Source organism: Leucopleurus acutus (genome assembly GCF_964270905.1).
Source record: "Leucopleurus acutus genome assembly, chromosome: X".
NCBI lineage: Eukaryota > Metazoa > Chordata > Mammalia > Artiodactyla > Delphinidae > Leucopleurus > Leucopleurus acutus.
This window is the reverse complement of record NC_139148.1, coordinates 128,376,679-128,390,470: the sequence shown is the minus strand read 5'-3', so window position 1 is coordinate 128,390,470 and position 13,792 is coordinate 128,376,679. Positions and strand designations below refer to the sequence as shown.

Sequence of the window (13,792 nt, the reverse complement as noted above, 5' to 3'; positions counted from 1 at the left end):
CACTCTGTATGACAGACTCTAGGTCTATCCACCTCATTACAAATAGCTCAATTTCGTTTCTTTTTATGGCTGAGTAATATTCCATTGTATATATGTGCATCTTAATGCCTCTCAGACACAAACAAAATCATGCAGCAGCTTCAAGTAGCCCTCTTCCAATCTCCATCCTCAGGAGGCTGGCCACAGTAGGTCAATCATTTACCAGGTTCACCAGGAGGCTAGTCACCAGATACCATGGAGTAGGTTGTCCTCCTGCTAGGACTGCTGTGAGTCAGACATTTAGACTATCATAGAGCACAATTTTAGAAATGTAATACTGTTTATTTAACTTCAAAAACATTTCAGCACTCTAAACATACAAAAAAAAAATAACAGAACATTGCAGATCGTGTTTAGTACAGAACGTTCTTGAACTTTCATCAATGCAGTGGCTCTTGGCTTTGCTGACAATGAAGAGTTCTATGGTTTGTTTAAAAAACAAACAGTTTAAAACTACTGCACTTCAACTAAAAAGGATCCAAAACACTTCTCATGCCAGCTGACCCCCCCCTTTTCCACAGCTAAGAATGGCAGCGGGATGCTATGTCTCTATATACAGAAACAAGACAACCTGAAGCTAAATGGATGCCCACTGCAGTGTCCACAGGTCCAGCCCCACAGTGCACGCCCTGAGCTACGGCCTCTCCGGAAGGCATCGCTCCTACAGCCTCCACGCCAAGCAAGGAGCGTTAAGAGTGTGTCTCGGTTGCTTTGTTCTTTTTACAAACTATAGATATGTACAGTTGAGAACTCGGGATTCCTAGCCAATGACCATAGAGTTAACACACCACCTCACAAATTAAAAAAAAAGAAAGAAAATGCCAGAAACATCTTTAAATGCCTTGTCACACCAACAGCAAAGTGCACAGAGTGAGGAGAACACGAGAGCCTTTTCATTTTAAAAATGTTTGGAAATATGTACAACTTTGATACAGTTTCCGGGTGCTCCAGACACCCATGGCCACTTCACGTAAACCACTGACAATTGCTAGAGCACTCTGAGAGACTACGATATAATCATGATCCAACTGGGTAATTCAACCTAATGGAGGCAACAGGCACACCCCAGGCGAGAGCTGTGGCCATCCCTGCGCCCACTACGCTAAGGTAATTCACAAGGAGACAGGCCAACAGTTCCTTTTATTCATCCTCCTCGTCCTCGTCCTCGTCCTCGTCCTCGTCCTCGTCCTCTTCATCTTCCTCTTCCACCTTTTTCCGGGCCACTTTAGCGGGGCCCTTGGCACCATCAAACTTCCCTTTAGACTTATAGTCTGCGACATCCTGGAAGCAACAGGGACATATTCCAAATGAGCCAAGGGTAGAAGCAAAGCCGTCCCCGCCCCAGAATAAGAAAACGAGGGAGGAAGACAGGGCTGCTCTTTCAAGTATTTGTTTCCAGATTCAAGTTGGGTTCTCAGCCATCGCAACTGCAGAGTGAATGGGCGTTCAAGGGCTCTCAAAGTCCCGTGAATAGCACTATCGGACCCTCTGCCCGGGGCATCCCACATGATCCAAGTTCGAGGCCTGCCTGAAAAGCTGCCCCAGATACAAACATCGGTCAGAAGCCAGACCACCAGCACACCAGGCTGATGTGGAGCGGAGACGGTTCCTGCAGCCTCCCACCCCAGGCCCAGCCACAGCCAGGGCAGCTGACTGCTCACCCATCCAGGCTCCCAGGGGCCCCAGCCCGCGCAGGGCACACTGATTCCCCTCTCACCTTCTCGTATTTCTCCTTCAGCTTTGCTGCCTTGTTGATGTATGGCTGCTTCTCGCTGTCACTTAAGTTATTCCACATTTCGCCCAGCTTCTTTGCCACATCTCCAATAGAGATGCCAGGGTTTGTAGATTTGATCTTGGGGCGGAATTCAGAACAGAACAGGAAAAATCCAGACCTTGGAGGGGAGAATGGTATACATTAGATGAGAACCCACCAAAATGGGAGCTGAAGTCGAAATCCCGTGTTCCTACCACTATGACTACTGCCACATGAAGAAATGTGTGATGCCATGCACAATGTTACAAAGTTGTAGGTACCAGAATGCTTACGACGCTTCAGAAATATATGGTGCTTCCTCGGTTCCTGGGAAGAGGGGAGAGAACATGCCTATGGACCCTGACACCCAGAACTGGACTGTGTGCCCCCTTCCCAGTGGAAAGGCCGACAGCCAACCAGGCGCACAGCTCACAAGCACAGCTGTAACTCTGGACTTCCCTGGCCCTGCATTTTAAAGCTCAAAGTACAGAATGTTTTGCAGAGGTATCTCAACATTTTTTAGGTAAAGTTATCTTTTAAAAAATCTTTCAAGCAGAAGGAAAGCTCTTAACTGTTATCCTGAATCCTACAGTCACTTACGGTGGCCTCTTGGGAGCATTCGGGTCCTTCTTCTTCTTGCCTCCCTTAGCTGGTCCGTAATCCTTCATTTCCCGATCATAGCGCACTTTATCTGCCTTTGCCATTTCATCAAATTTAGACTTCTCTTTCCCAGACATTGTCTGCAAAGAATAGGACCTGTTAAATTCCTCAATGCAGTGAGCACATACCTGTTCAGCTGTCCTGTAGTTAAAGTGGCAGCTGCTATAATCACTTGCAAAAGGGGACTGAAACCCTGGTAGAGTCTTCGAAAATAAAAGCACACATGCAAAGTTCTAAAGACAGGCAAGATGAGTCTAAGAGGAAGAAAACAGCCACCTGGGGTTACACTGAAGGTAAGTAAGCACAAAGTGTGAAATCCAACTAGGACTGGCTTGAAAGACACAAGAGAAAAATACCTTCCACCTCTCGGAGCATTTCTTGGAAAATTCTGCAAAATTGACAGGGACCTCGGGGTTTTTCTTCTTATGTTCCTCTCTGCACGTCTGCACAAAGAAGGCATAAGCAGACATCTTGCCCTTTGGTTTCTTGGGATCACCTTTACCCATCTTGACTGATGAAAAGAAGAGAGAAAGAAAAACAAATACAATGAATGTATACAAGATATACCAAAGGTGGCCATTTAGGAAGAACCCTCCTCCCCCCAGATGCCACTTGCAGCTGAAGGAAGAGTGGGGAGGAAATCAGTTTCACTGTCGCATGTCATTTAACTTTTGACCAGCATGAAGTGCGCTGGTTTGCGAGTTACTCTCTGAGAGAGATCAAGTTGTCCAAATGGAACCAACTCAAGTGGGGTGGCTCAGGTCTATTCCGACCCAGAACTACCACGTTTTGAAAACGACAATCACATAATGGGGAGGACACATTTGTAGAGGGCGCAGGTGGATGGCTGAAGCTTGAAACCAACGATTTAAGGCTAGCTGGTCATCTGTTTTACTATGTTAGAGACGAAAATACTGTCACCACTGCCAAACACAAGATCCAAGCAGCAGAAGTGCAAAGAGGGAACATTTGAAATTTCACTATTTTTGAAGCGTTCTGGCTTATAGAAATGGCTTTTACAAGAAGGGTGAGCTGGCAAGTGAGCAGATATCCCTTGTACTACTAGTTCAAATCTGTCACTTCATCGTTACCTAAAGGGGGAGGGGAGACCAAAAGGGGTAGTCTTGCTCGTCCGTAAAGCGGAACGCATGTCCAGCCAGGAACACTTTCTCCAAAGTTTCCAAATAAAAATGCAGCTGTGGCGTGTCATCGTCCCTGTCCCACCCCCCCTGCTTCCCGCCATCTTTTCCTTTTCCCACACCCAAGGTCATCACTCAAAACTAAAGCGCTCCCCTTCGCAGGGACAGACCGAAGGGCTGAATTAGGGCCCCGCGGCGGCGGCATGGGTGCGGCGGGACGGGTCGCGGGGGAACCCCGGGCCGGCCATGGGCAGCCGGGCTCGGCCCCGCGCTGGGTCACCGGGACACACATAATTCACCTTCCATTTTGTCAAAAGCTTCCTGATGAAAGAAAGTGCCCCTGAAATCCGCCGCTGCCACCCCCGGGGGGCGCACGGGGTCGGGGGCGGCGGCGGCGGCAGCGCGCCGGGGGCGCGGAGCCGGGCGAGCAACGGCGGCGGCGACGGCGGCGCCAGCCGTGCCTCCGAGCCCCGTTCGCTAAAATGGCTGATCCGCGCGCGGCCGGCGCAGGCGGCGGCGAACAAAGCGGTCCGGGCCCCGCCGCCGCCGCCGCCGCCTGCTCGCCAGCCCCCACCCCGCCCCGCCCAGCCCGGGGCTGCGGGGGCCGCGGGCCGGAGCCCCCCCGCCCCCGCCGGCGCGGGGCGCACTGCTCCGGATAACAAAGGCACCCGTGCGGCCATGACGCTCGGCCGCGCCGGGGCCCGCGGCGGCGACCCCGGCTCTCCACGCCTCCGGCCGCAGGCCGCGAGCGCCGGGGCCGATCCCGGAGCCCGCCCGGGAGCCGCCGCCGCCCATCCCGCCCACCCGCCCGCCGGTCCTCCGCTCGCCCGAGCCCAGCGCCGCGCCAGCCATGTTCGCGGCGGCGGCGGCGGTGCCCGGCGGGCAGGAGAGGAGCGGGGGGCGGCTGGCCCGCGCCCGCCCACCACGGGCCGCCGGGCGCTCCCGCGACGGCCATGTTAATGCAGAAGCAGCAGTGCAGCCCGCGGGTCTGCACGGCGCCCGCCGAGCCCGGGAGTGAAGTTTGCCTGCGCCGTAGCCCCCGGCGGGCAGCGATCGCCCGCCCCCCGCGGAGTCCGTCCCGGGCCGGGGAGCACCGGCCCCCTTCCCCGGGCCGCCGCCCCGCGCCGGGACGCGCGCCGCCCGAACCCGCAGCCGCCCCTCGGCTCGCGCCGCCGCAGCTGCCCGAACCTCTGGCTTCAGGGGGCCTCGGTCCCTGGGCCGTTGCCCCGGGGGCGTCGGCCGAGGGTGGCTCCGCGGAGGGAGCCCAGCCCCGACAGCGGGGAGCTCAGCTTGAAGCACTGAAAAGTTGAAACACCTGAATTGCTCCTTCCTTCCCGCACCTAGCAAGAAAGGAGGCGAAGGGGGAGGGAAGGGCGCAGGGAGGAGAGGCAGGGGGCGGCGGCGGAGCGCGCTCGCGGCGGCGCGGGCCGGAAAGTTGTGCGGGCGCGGCGGCGGCGGCGGCGGCGGCGGCGGCGGCGGCGGCGGCGGCGGCGGGCGGGCGGGCGGTGCAAAACGTACCTGTATTGTTCGCTAGTCTGGGCAGCGCAGGGCACGACGCGCGGCTCAGCGCTCCACAGCCTCGCGCTAGCTGCCTCCACGAGAGCCGCCTGATTGGCCAGCGGGCTCCGCCGTTTAAAACAGCCTCCTCGCCCGGCCATTGGCTGCGGGCCTCATGAATATTAAACAGGCGCGGGCGCCCATTGGGCGCGGCCGCTGGGATCATTCATTCAAACAGAACAACCCGCCGGCGCTGGCTGCAGAGGCAAAACAGAGGAATAATAATAATCTCGCTGTCCCACCCCCCCGCACCCCCGTCTTCGAACAGAGCTGGGATCTCAAAGGACTTTGGAGAGGTGGCCCCGCCATTCCCAGCGGCCTCGGCCTCTGGTGTCTGGAGGGCGAGGTCGAGCCCGGCTGCGCTGCTCTCTGCTCCATCTGCGCCGCGGCCTGTGAGCCCCCAGCCCCGACCCCTGGCCCCCAGACAGCCCCCCCCCCGCCCCGGGACACCTCCAGGGATCAACCGCGAGGGTCGACGGTCCTCCACCTCCACCGAGTTCCGCCGTGACTCTGCCGCTGGGGCCTGGCGGCAGCTCACTCTCGAATGCCCGGCGGAAGGCGGCTGCTCGCTCCGGAGACCTCTGGGTTTCGGCACTCTCACTCCCCTGCCCCGCCTGAAAAGCACCTGATTCTCCTCCCGCGGATCGCGCTCGACTACACTCTTTCCACTAATTGCCAGAAAGTCAATCTGTGCTGCAATTGCGGAAACGGCGAGCTAGGTGGGCTAGAGGAGGGAACCGGAGTTTGGCAAAAGGAGAGAAATCGTGGGAAGTAGTAGTTTTGCGGGCGGGAGTCCCCTCTTCACTGCCTCAGTTCAGGCCCGCGTTCCCTTTGCTCTTCTGACACACACCCTGTTGAAGAATAAAAGTTCTTGGAATAAATGAATGAGATTTGACTTGGCCTTGGCTTTGTCACTGGGTGGTATGGCCTTGAGCCAGTCAATTCTTTTGGGGGGATTCAGGCAATGGTTTTCAAAATGCGTGTGTTGAGGGGGACAGTGTCACCTCTAAGGGATGCTGGGAAATGCTGCATGACTGGGATATGCTGCTGGAGTTTAATATGAGGATGGGATGGCCAGGGATGCCAAATGTCCCGCCTTGTACAGGAGAGTCACACAGGAGGAAGAAATGTCCCTTTCCAGATGCTAGTATCAGGCCTGTTGAAAAATATCTGAGCGCCCCCTTCCCTCTTGGAGATACCATGAGCATCCTGGAAAGAATGGAAGAAAAAAGGAAGGGGGAGAAAAAGGAGCACATTTCAAGGGTTGAAATTTAGAGAAAATAGTAGAAGAGGCATCATGAGTTTCTATCGAAGTTCCCTTTCTAAAGCACTTTGGAAGGCCAAGGTAGCCAGCTATTTACAATTCCCATCGTTAGAGATGAGACCCACCAAAAGATGAGTTTTCCAAATGCTGTTTCCAGAAACTGTAGCTGAGTTTGAGGTATGCAAGGGAGCTGACCTCACAAGACACCTACCTCCCCACCCCCACCCAGCTCTTGCCAACTCCTCTGAATGTCCTGGGCAAGTCTGAGCCCCTGCAGCTGGCACTGCTGGGCTTCCAACATTAGGGATCCAACTGAGACCAAAAGGCAAAGGTAGTGCTCTTTTGACAAGAGCCACAGGTATCAAGTCAGTTTCCTAGGTCCCCAACATACAGACTCTTAGGAATGCAGACATCTTAAGGCTCCCTCGTCTAAAGGTCCCTGTTAGAGCTAGCTGAGTGGTTGCCTACCTTCTGCTTGCATACCTCCACTCACAGTGAGCTTACCACCTCCCTTCTGGGCTGTCTTTTCCGCCTGGGGCTATCTCTGAGTCCTGGGGCCACCATCCTACACACAGTCCAATCCCTTACCCTTCAGAGATTTCACAGCAGGCCAAGTCTCTTCTCCAGGTGGACAGCTCCAGCTTCTTCCACGATCAGGTTCTCAGGGTCTGATCTGCCCAAGCCACTCCCCCTCTTCTGTTTCTACCCTTCCCAGAGGGGAGCAGGGCCTCCACTTATGGTCTAACCAGTCTACAGAGTGCCCTAGCCTCTCAATGTTGTCAGGCCTTTCTAGGCCAGAGATGGGAGTCAGGGTCTCAGGCAGGACAGGGGCCTCCTTCTGGTCCAGCCACCGCCTGGTGTCCTGGCCACAGTGGGAAGCTGCCCTTAGAAGTTGGCAAGCACCGAGCTGGGGGAACCGGCGTGGTCAGCCTCAGAGCCCACGGGCACGACTTGGCAAGCCCTCGGGTGGTTGGTGAGGGTCCCACTTACAAGCACAGGGAAGTCACAAGCAGCACGTGTGTACACACTCACACCCAGGGCATTCCCAGGGGCAGGAGTTTTGAAAGCCAAGCCAGAGAAATAAGAGCCAGAAGAGAGCTTACGGTAAGTGGTGTCCAGACATCACCGTCAAGACCCCCCTTCCCTACCCGCTGCCTCCGATTTCTGTGTACGTACTTTGAATGACGAAAGGCTTCCTCCCATTCTTCAAAGGAAGAATTTTCACGTCTGCTCCCAAGAAAGCCACTCCTCTTATCAAGTTGAAGCACTTGGCCTGAAGCTTCGATCTGTGGTCACGCTGACCCGTGCCAGAGATGTGAAGGCTCTTGCCATGGTTCCCTGACCTGCCCCCAACAAACACACATATCACCCCAAGTCTCCATGTCTCCTTCAGGCCCAGTCTCCCCAGTTCCTCCATCTATTCCACATGAGCCTCAGTTGGGAGGCCCCTCGCAGCCTAGGTTTCTCCTCAGCACGGCCTGTCTGTGGCAGCAGCTGGAGCGCAGGCGGTGCCTGGTAGGTCCCTACCTCAGCAGAAACTCTCTCATAATTCAATCCCACGTACACGTCTTGAATGTCTACTAATAAATAAATAACAGAAGGGAGATGGGGTGAAGCGGGGTTGGGACTGGAGGGCAGGGGCGAGGCAGTGGCTTTGGACTCTGTCACTGACTTCATGGTGGGCCTTCTGCCATGTCACCTCAGCTCTGCCAGCCTCAGTGTCATGTGTCAAAGGTGATTCGACCTGCGTTATCCACCCCAGCCACTGTCCAGTCTGCTTGCGAGGGTGTGTGTGAAAGTGATCTGACTGTCACCTGTAAAAGGCTGCCCAGGATACGGCTAAGAAACAGCCTGGAAGGTGAAAAAAGTGACAGAAAGTCAGGGATGCCCGGGCATGGCCTGGGCTCAGGGCTTCCAAGGCAAGTTGCCTCTTCTGTCTGCAGCAGAGTTCGCTGCCCAGTGGCTTGGGGTCGCTCCACCTGGTCAAGGCGCTGGAAAGCGCTTTAGCTGCATCAGTCCCCTTTGAGGTCAGGCCCATCCACGCAGGGGAATCTCAAACCAGAATCCTGTAAGCCGCTTCGCTGCCTGGAGACGTTAGGAAAATACTCCAAGGCAATAGGAAATATGACAGAGTGTGGGAAAGAGGTTTCCGATGCCTGTCAGTTCAAGACCCCCTTCCCCCAAAACTAAGGGGAATCTTCATCATTCAACAAAAATGAAACCCTGGTTCCTTAGACCTCACCGTCCCCCAACCCCACCCAGGGCTTAAAGGTGGCATCCCCGAGGCCCATCCAGGCCAGCCTCCTTTGAAGAATCCATGGAAACGCGCCAGGTGGATTTCGGGGGGCAGAGGTGGGGTCAGATTGTTGAATCACTTAAAATATGTTAAGGGCACTTGCTGTGAAGATCCCACAGTGAGCATAGCCCTTCACTAGCAAACTGGGAGCCTTTGTAAATTCCAGTCATCACAGGTAGGGAGTCTAACTGCTGGCTTCTAGGCCTTCCCAGGGCCCTTGCCCCACTCTGCTCACTCCCAGGGGATCTGGCGCCTCCCCCGGCGCCTCCACCTCACCTTCCCTCTGCTCTTGGGTGGGAGTTACATTCCAACTGGACTCTTTTCCCGAACACAGGAACCAAGGCTCTCCGGCTCTCTTCTAATGGGATTGTAGAGCATTAGAGACACTGGCACCTCGGAAGCCCACTAGCCCAGCCCCCTCCTGCCACAGAGGGCCCCCCAGGAGTCAGTGGCTGAGCAGGGGCTGCAATACTGGTCTCTTGACCCTTAGTGTCACGCTTGTGTTACTCTTTTTTCTTTTGGCCGCGCCGTGGGGCTTGTGGGATCTCAGTTCCCCGATCAGGGAGCAGGGATTGAACCTGGGCCCCTGGCAGTGAGAGCGTGGAATCCTAACTACTGGACCACCAGGGAAGTCCCACACTTGTCTTACTCTTTTTTGTTTGTTTGTTTGTTTGTTTTTTGCGGTACGCGGGCCTCTCACTGTTGCGGCCTCTCCTGTTGCGGAGCACAGGCTCCGGACGCGCAGGCTCAGCGGCCATGGCTCACGGGCCCAGCCGCTCCGCGGCATGTGGGATCTTCCCGGACCGGGGCACGAACCCTTGTCCCCTGCATCGGCAGGCGGACTCTCAACCACTGTGCCACCAGGGAAGCCCTGTCTTACTCTTAATAGCTCAGCTCCACTGTGGATGCAATAGCCATTGGCGAGGTGGCAGGGGCAGCCAGCGCCACCTCGCCTGCCCCCGAGGCCATGGGTCAGGCCGCTGCGGGAAGGGAGTGCGGGAGCCAGTGCTCTTTAAATGACGCGGCCACACCAGCGCCTCCAGGCCTGCCGGGCCCCACTTCACATTGACTGAAAGTGAGAAGTGGGGCAACGACGAAAGGATTTCCTCCACGATACTGCCCACACTGCTGCCCTGTGGGCACACAGTCCTCCTCCATGCAAGCCCATCTCGAGTCAAGGACGTGCCAGGCGGGCCAGGGTTCCTGGCGAAGATGAAGACGAAATGAAGGGTCCCTGCTCTCCCAGGCACCCAGTCCTGGGAGAGCTGTGATGGGGGAAGGGCGAGGAGGGGAGGAGACACTCAGTGGGGTCACCTCCTCTGACCCAGCCCATTCCGGGAGCAGTCCTGCCCTGTCAGGCCTTGAAGACTTTACCCACTGCTGGGTGACTGGGTCTAGACCGCCTCACCCCAGACCCCCTCGCACCTAGAGCGCAGCGCCAGATTCTCAGAGCCGCCCCGGGTTTCTGACCACCTGATACCGCAGGCCCTTCTGTGACCGCCCAAGTGATGCAAAGGCCCGGCTCTGACTCACTGAGCAGCCAATGGGCCAGCATCCCCCTCTTTGGGAAACGGTACAAACTGTTTCTCCTCGCTTGAACCAAAGGGATTCCTGCGGTGGGGAGGGGAGAGCTGAAGCTTGCCACTTTCGGGATAGGAGTTGTTGCTTTTAAAATGCTCCCCGTGCCCTTTTTCTGGGCCTAAGTTTCCCGTCATGAGAAGGAGGGGCAGCGGCTGGTCCCTGGCATCTCTTTGGGCATCATTGTTCTTAGGATGGCTGATGGGGCTTCACAAAGAGAATGACTCTGCCATCTTCACCCACCCTGCCCCTCCCCCAAAACCAAAACGAACCTGAAATGTGGCCTTGCAGAGGCCCTCCACATGCCCAGTCCTCTGGGAAAAGGGCTTCAGAAACAGGCCTAGCGGCCTGTGATAGAGCCTGACTCTGCCAAGGATGACACCTGTCATCAGTCTGTCTCTGCACAGCGGCCGGAGGCAACTTGCTAAGCCAGACCCTGTCCTTCCGCTGTTCAGGACCCTTGGACCTTTACCCTGTCCCCTCAGGGTACAGCCCAAGTCACTCCCCCTCACCACACTCACCCCTGATTCTATCTCTCAAGTCTCTCCTCACCCTGCCCCCACCTCACTCGGGAATAGCCACCCCAGGCCCTTGGCACATGCTCTTCCCTCTGCCTGGGATGATCTTCCCCCCTATATCTGCGAGGCTCTTGCCCTCACCTCCTTTAGATCTTTGCTCCAATGTCACCTTCCCTGACTACCCTATTGAAAACTGAAAGCCGCAATTCCGCATCCCCTGCCTTCCTTCCCCCTGCTTTATTTATCCACGTGCGCTTAACACGAGCTCGTGAGCTCACTCACTACACCTTTCCATTCGTCTTGCTGATTGCCAGCCTCCCCACTGGACAGTGAGCCCCATGAGAGCGGACACTTCTGTCTGCTCTGTTCTCTGCCATCTCCCCAGCGTGTAGCGCAGAGCGGGGACTCCATTCAGATTTGTTGACAATGAGTTTTCCATCGACTTTGACCACTTACATTCTTAAGGCAGAGTCCCCACCCTCAGGCAACTCGCAATCTCGAGAGAGCAGACACACCAACAGCAGTAAACGGGTCGAGGATGCAATAAATGTCAGCAGAATAGAACAAGCGAAGGCCAGAGGAAGGTGGAGTGGGTCTGGGAAGGCTTTCTGAGTACAGGAGGTCACGTTGAGCCTGGCATCCAGGGTTCGTGAGGGTTCCACGGGCTGACAAGGAGCAAATTACCGCAGGCCGTGGGGAAAGCAGGACCCGTGAACGGAGGTGTGAAAGTGTGCACTGAACTGGCGTGAGGACTCAAAAGCTACTGTGGCCAGGAAACGGGGCAGTAAGAGCCGCTCTGGAGACACAGAGGTTGTCCTGGCAGACGCAGTAGGTTTTCAGAGGCTCCGGAAAATGGGCAGCCATGGCAGAATTCTGAGCAGGTGGTGACCCCATCAGAGCTCCATCTGAGAAAGCTCTCCCCTTCGCTGCGGGGGTGGGGGTGGGGGATGGGCCAGAGGGGCCCAGAGGCTGGTGTGGGCCTGGATTTGAGACCTCCCAGCCAGAGCCAGTGTGATCTTTTTTCAAATTGTAAATCTAGCTGTCACGTCAGCCCTCCATGGCCTCTCTTCCCCACTTCTGCAGACCAGAGCACACCCTGCGTGCTTCTGCAACCTCTTCCCCACCCTCTGCTCCCTAACCCCAGCTCCCCTTCACTCTTTTTAAAACATATTTATTTATTTGGCTGCAGGATCTGCGTTGTGGCCCGCGGGCTCTCTAGTGCGCAGGCTCTGGAGCGCACGGGCCGCGGGATCTTAGTTTCCCGACCAGGGATTGGACCTGCGTCCCCTGCACTGGAAGGCGGGTTCTTAACCACTGGACCACCAGGGGAAGGCCCCCTTCACTCTTAATGCCAGTTCCCTCCACAGGCCATCCTCTCTCCCACCCATCCCTGGGAGTGTGTGCTTACTTGCTATTCCTGCTGCCTGGGACCCGCTCCCCCTTCTGCTCCTAAGCAAATGCTGCTACCCTTGAGACCTCAGCCCAGCCCCCAGCCAGCGAGGGGACATCCCCTGCCCACACTTTCCTTGCTTCCCTCTGGTCTCCTTTGTGGCGCGATTGCTCGTTGAGTGTCTGTCTCAATTGGGCTTCTGCCCAACGAGCACATGGCTGGGGACCCAGGAGACACTCGGAGAAATACTAGATGAATGAGCAAAGGCCTGAGAAAGCAAAGGCATGCCTGTGTTATCTGATGCTGGTGTGGAGGGAACGCCCTCGCAGAAGGAGGCGGTGGCCCTCTCTGACTGGGGGGAGAGGTGATGAGAGAACTAGAGGACCAGTGCCAATTCCACAAAGGACTTCACTTAGCCAAGCAGGGGAGTTGCATGTATCTACCCCGCTCGTGGAAGACAGCCCAAGGCAGGCCCCTTCGGCTGCCTGGTACCCAGGGCAGCGCTGTGGGACCGCAGGGAGGGTGGGGACTCCCATTCTTTGTTTCTCAGCCCTGGAGTCCTGCGGTGGATTTGCAGCATCCACTAGGGCTCTGGCTCACAAAGGGAGCTCCCAAGTCCGAATAGCACCGCGGAGCATTTCGGTCAGGTGTGTGGGAAAGAGCAGGGGCCACATGCCAGCCGTGCAACTCGGGCAAGCAACCTTGGCTCTCCGTCCCTCAGTGTCCCCATTTGCACAAGTGAGAGCAGTAATAGTACCCACATCATAAGTTGTTGTGGGATCCTGTGAAACACTCAGGGCAATGTCTCACTCGAGAAGTGTTCATGGTTCTAACGGTCACCTTGGATCTCACTTTGAGCTCTTCAGACAATGCAGAGGAGTAGCAGTCAGAGGATGACCCAAACATGGGCGGCACAAGCCTGAACCATATTTGTCCACAGCCAAGAAACAGTTGTCTATGCTGGGAATTGCATCTTCCTTAGCAAATCAGCTCTCTCTGGGCTGTCTGCGACCTGAACTATAGGATCAAGACAAGCTGGACCGGTGCATCTGAATGCACGCCCCCTACACCCGCCCTCACGCCCACACCAGTCCTAAACAACATTTGTCCTCTAAATACCTGGTGGGGTCCTGGTCCTGAGTTCCCAGCACCTGAGCGAGGAGTGGGGAGGGGCCAGAACCCTAGCAAGGGGGCAGGTAGGACATGGTACTGTCATCGCCAGGTTCAGAGCAAGGACTGAGCTCCTCATCTCCCAACGGCCCCGCCTCCATGGCCTGCAACAGAGTCTAGGCTCAGCCGGCCAGTGTTTGCTGTGAGGGAGAGTTTTGTCCAAGGTAGAACAAATGTGCATTTTTGAAATGGACATTCTAAGTAATTGACAAGGGCCAACCTCACTGTTGCCTTCTGAGGCGCCAGGGAATATCACTTGATGAAGTACTGGGCAAATAGCTCTGCATTTCCAAATCCAAACACACAGAGGTATCTTAGAAGGACTATCATCCTAGGATCACAGGCAGGGGCTCTGCCCTCTGCTCCTCCACAGCTGCAAGAGGCCTTGGAAAATCCCTAGACAAACCCCTGACGCTCACTGACGCTCA

General features: G+C 56.1%; 1 protein-coding gene across 3 annotated transcripts; it reads right to left on the bottom strand.

The window, feature by feature from the left end:
- Window positions 1–267: 267 nt before the first annotated feature.
- On the bottom strand, window positions 268–7,902 carry HMGB3 (high mobility group box 3). 3 transcript variants are annotated; one of them, XM_082864739.1, is made up of 6 exons: window positions 7,589–7,642; window positions 5,110–5,345; window positions 2,809–2,963; window positions 2,393–2,532; window positions 1,757–1,931; window positions 268–1,320 (listed from the first exon to the last, which is right to left on the bottom strand). In XM_082864739.1, exons 2-6 carry the CDS (start codon window positions 5,312–5,314, stop codon window positions 1,180–1,182), a joined length of 816 nt encoding a protein of 271 aa, XP_082720865.1. In that variant the 5' UTR covers window positions 5,315–5,345; window positions 7,589–7,642; the 3' UTR covers window positions 268–1,179. The 3 variants fall into 3 exon arrangements, with proteins under 3 accessions (XP_082720865.1, XP_082720864.1, XP_082720866.1); XM_082864738.1 differs by lacking the exon at window positions 5,110–5,345 and having other exon boundaries at window positions 7,589–7,902; XM_082864740.1 differs by lacking the exons at window positions 5,110–5,345; window positions 7,589–7,642 and adding an exon at window positions 4,780–4,964.
- Between the last annotated feature and the right edge of the window lie 5,890 nt (window positions 7,903–13,792).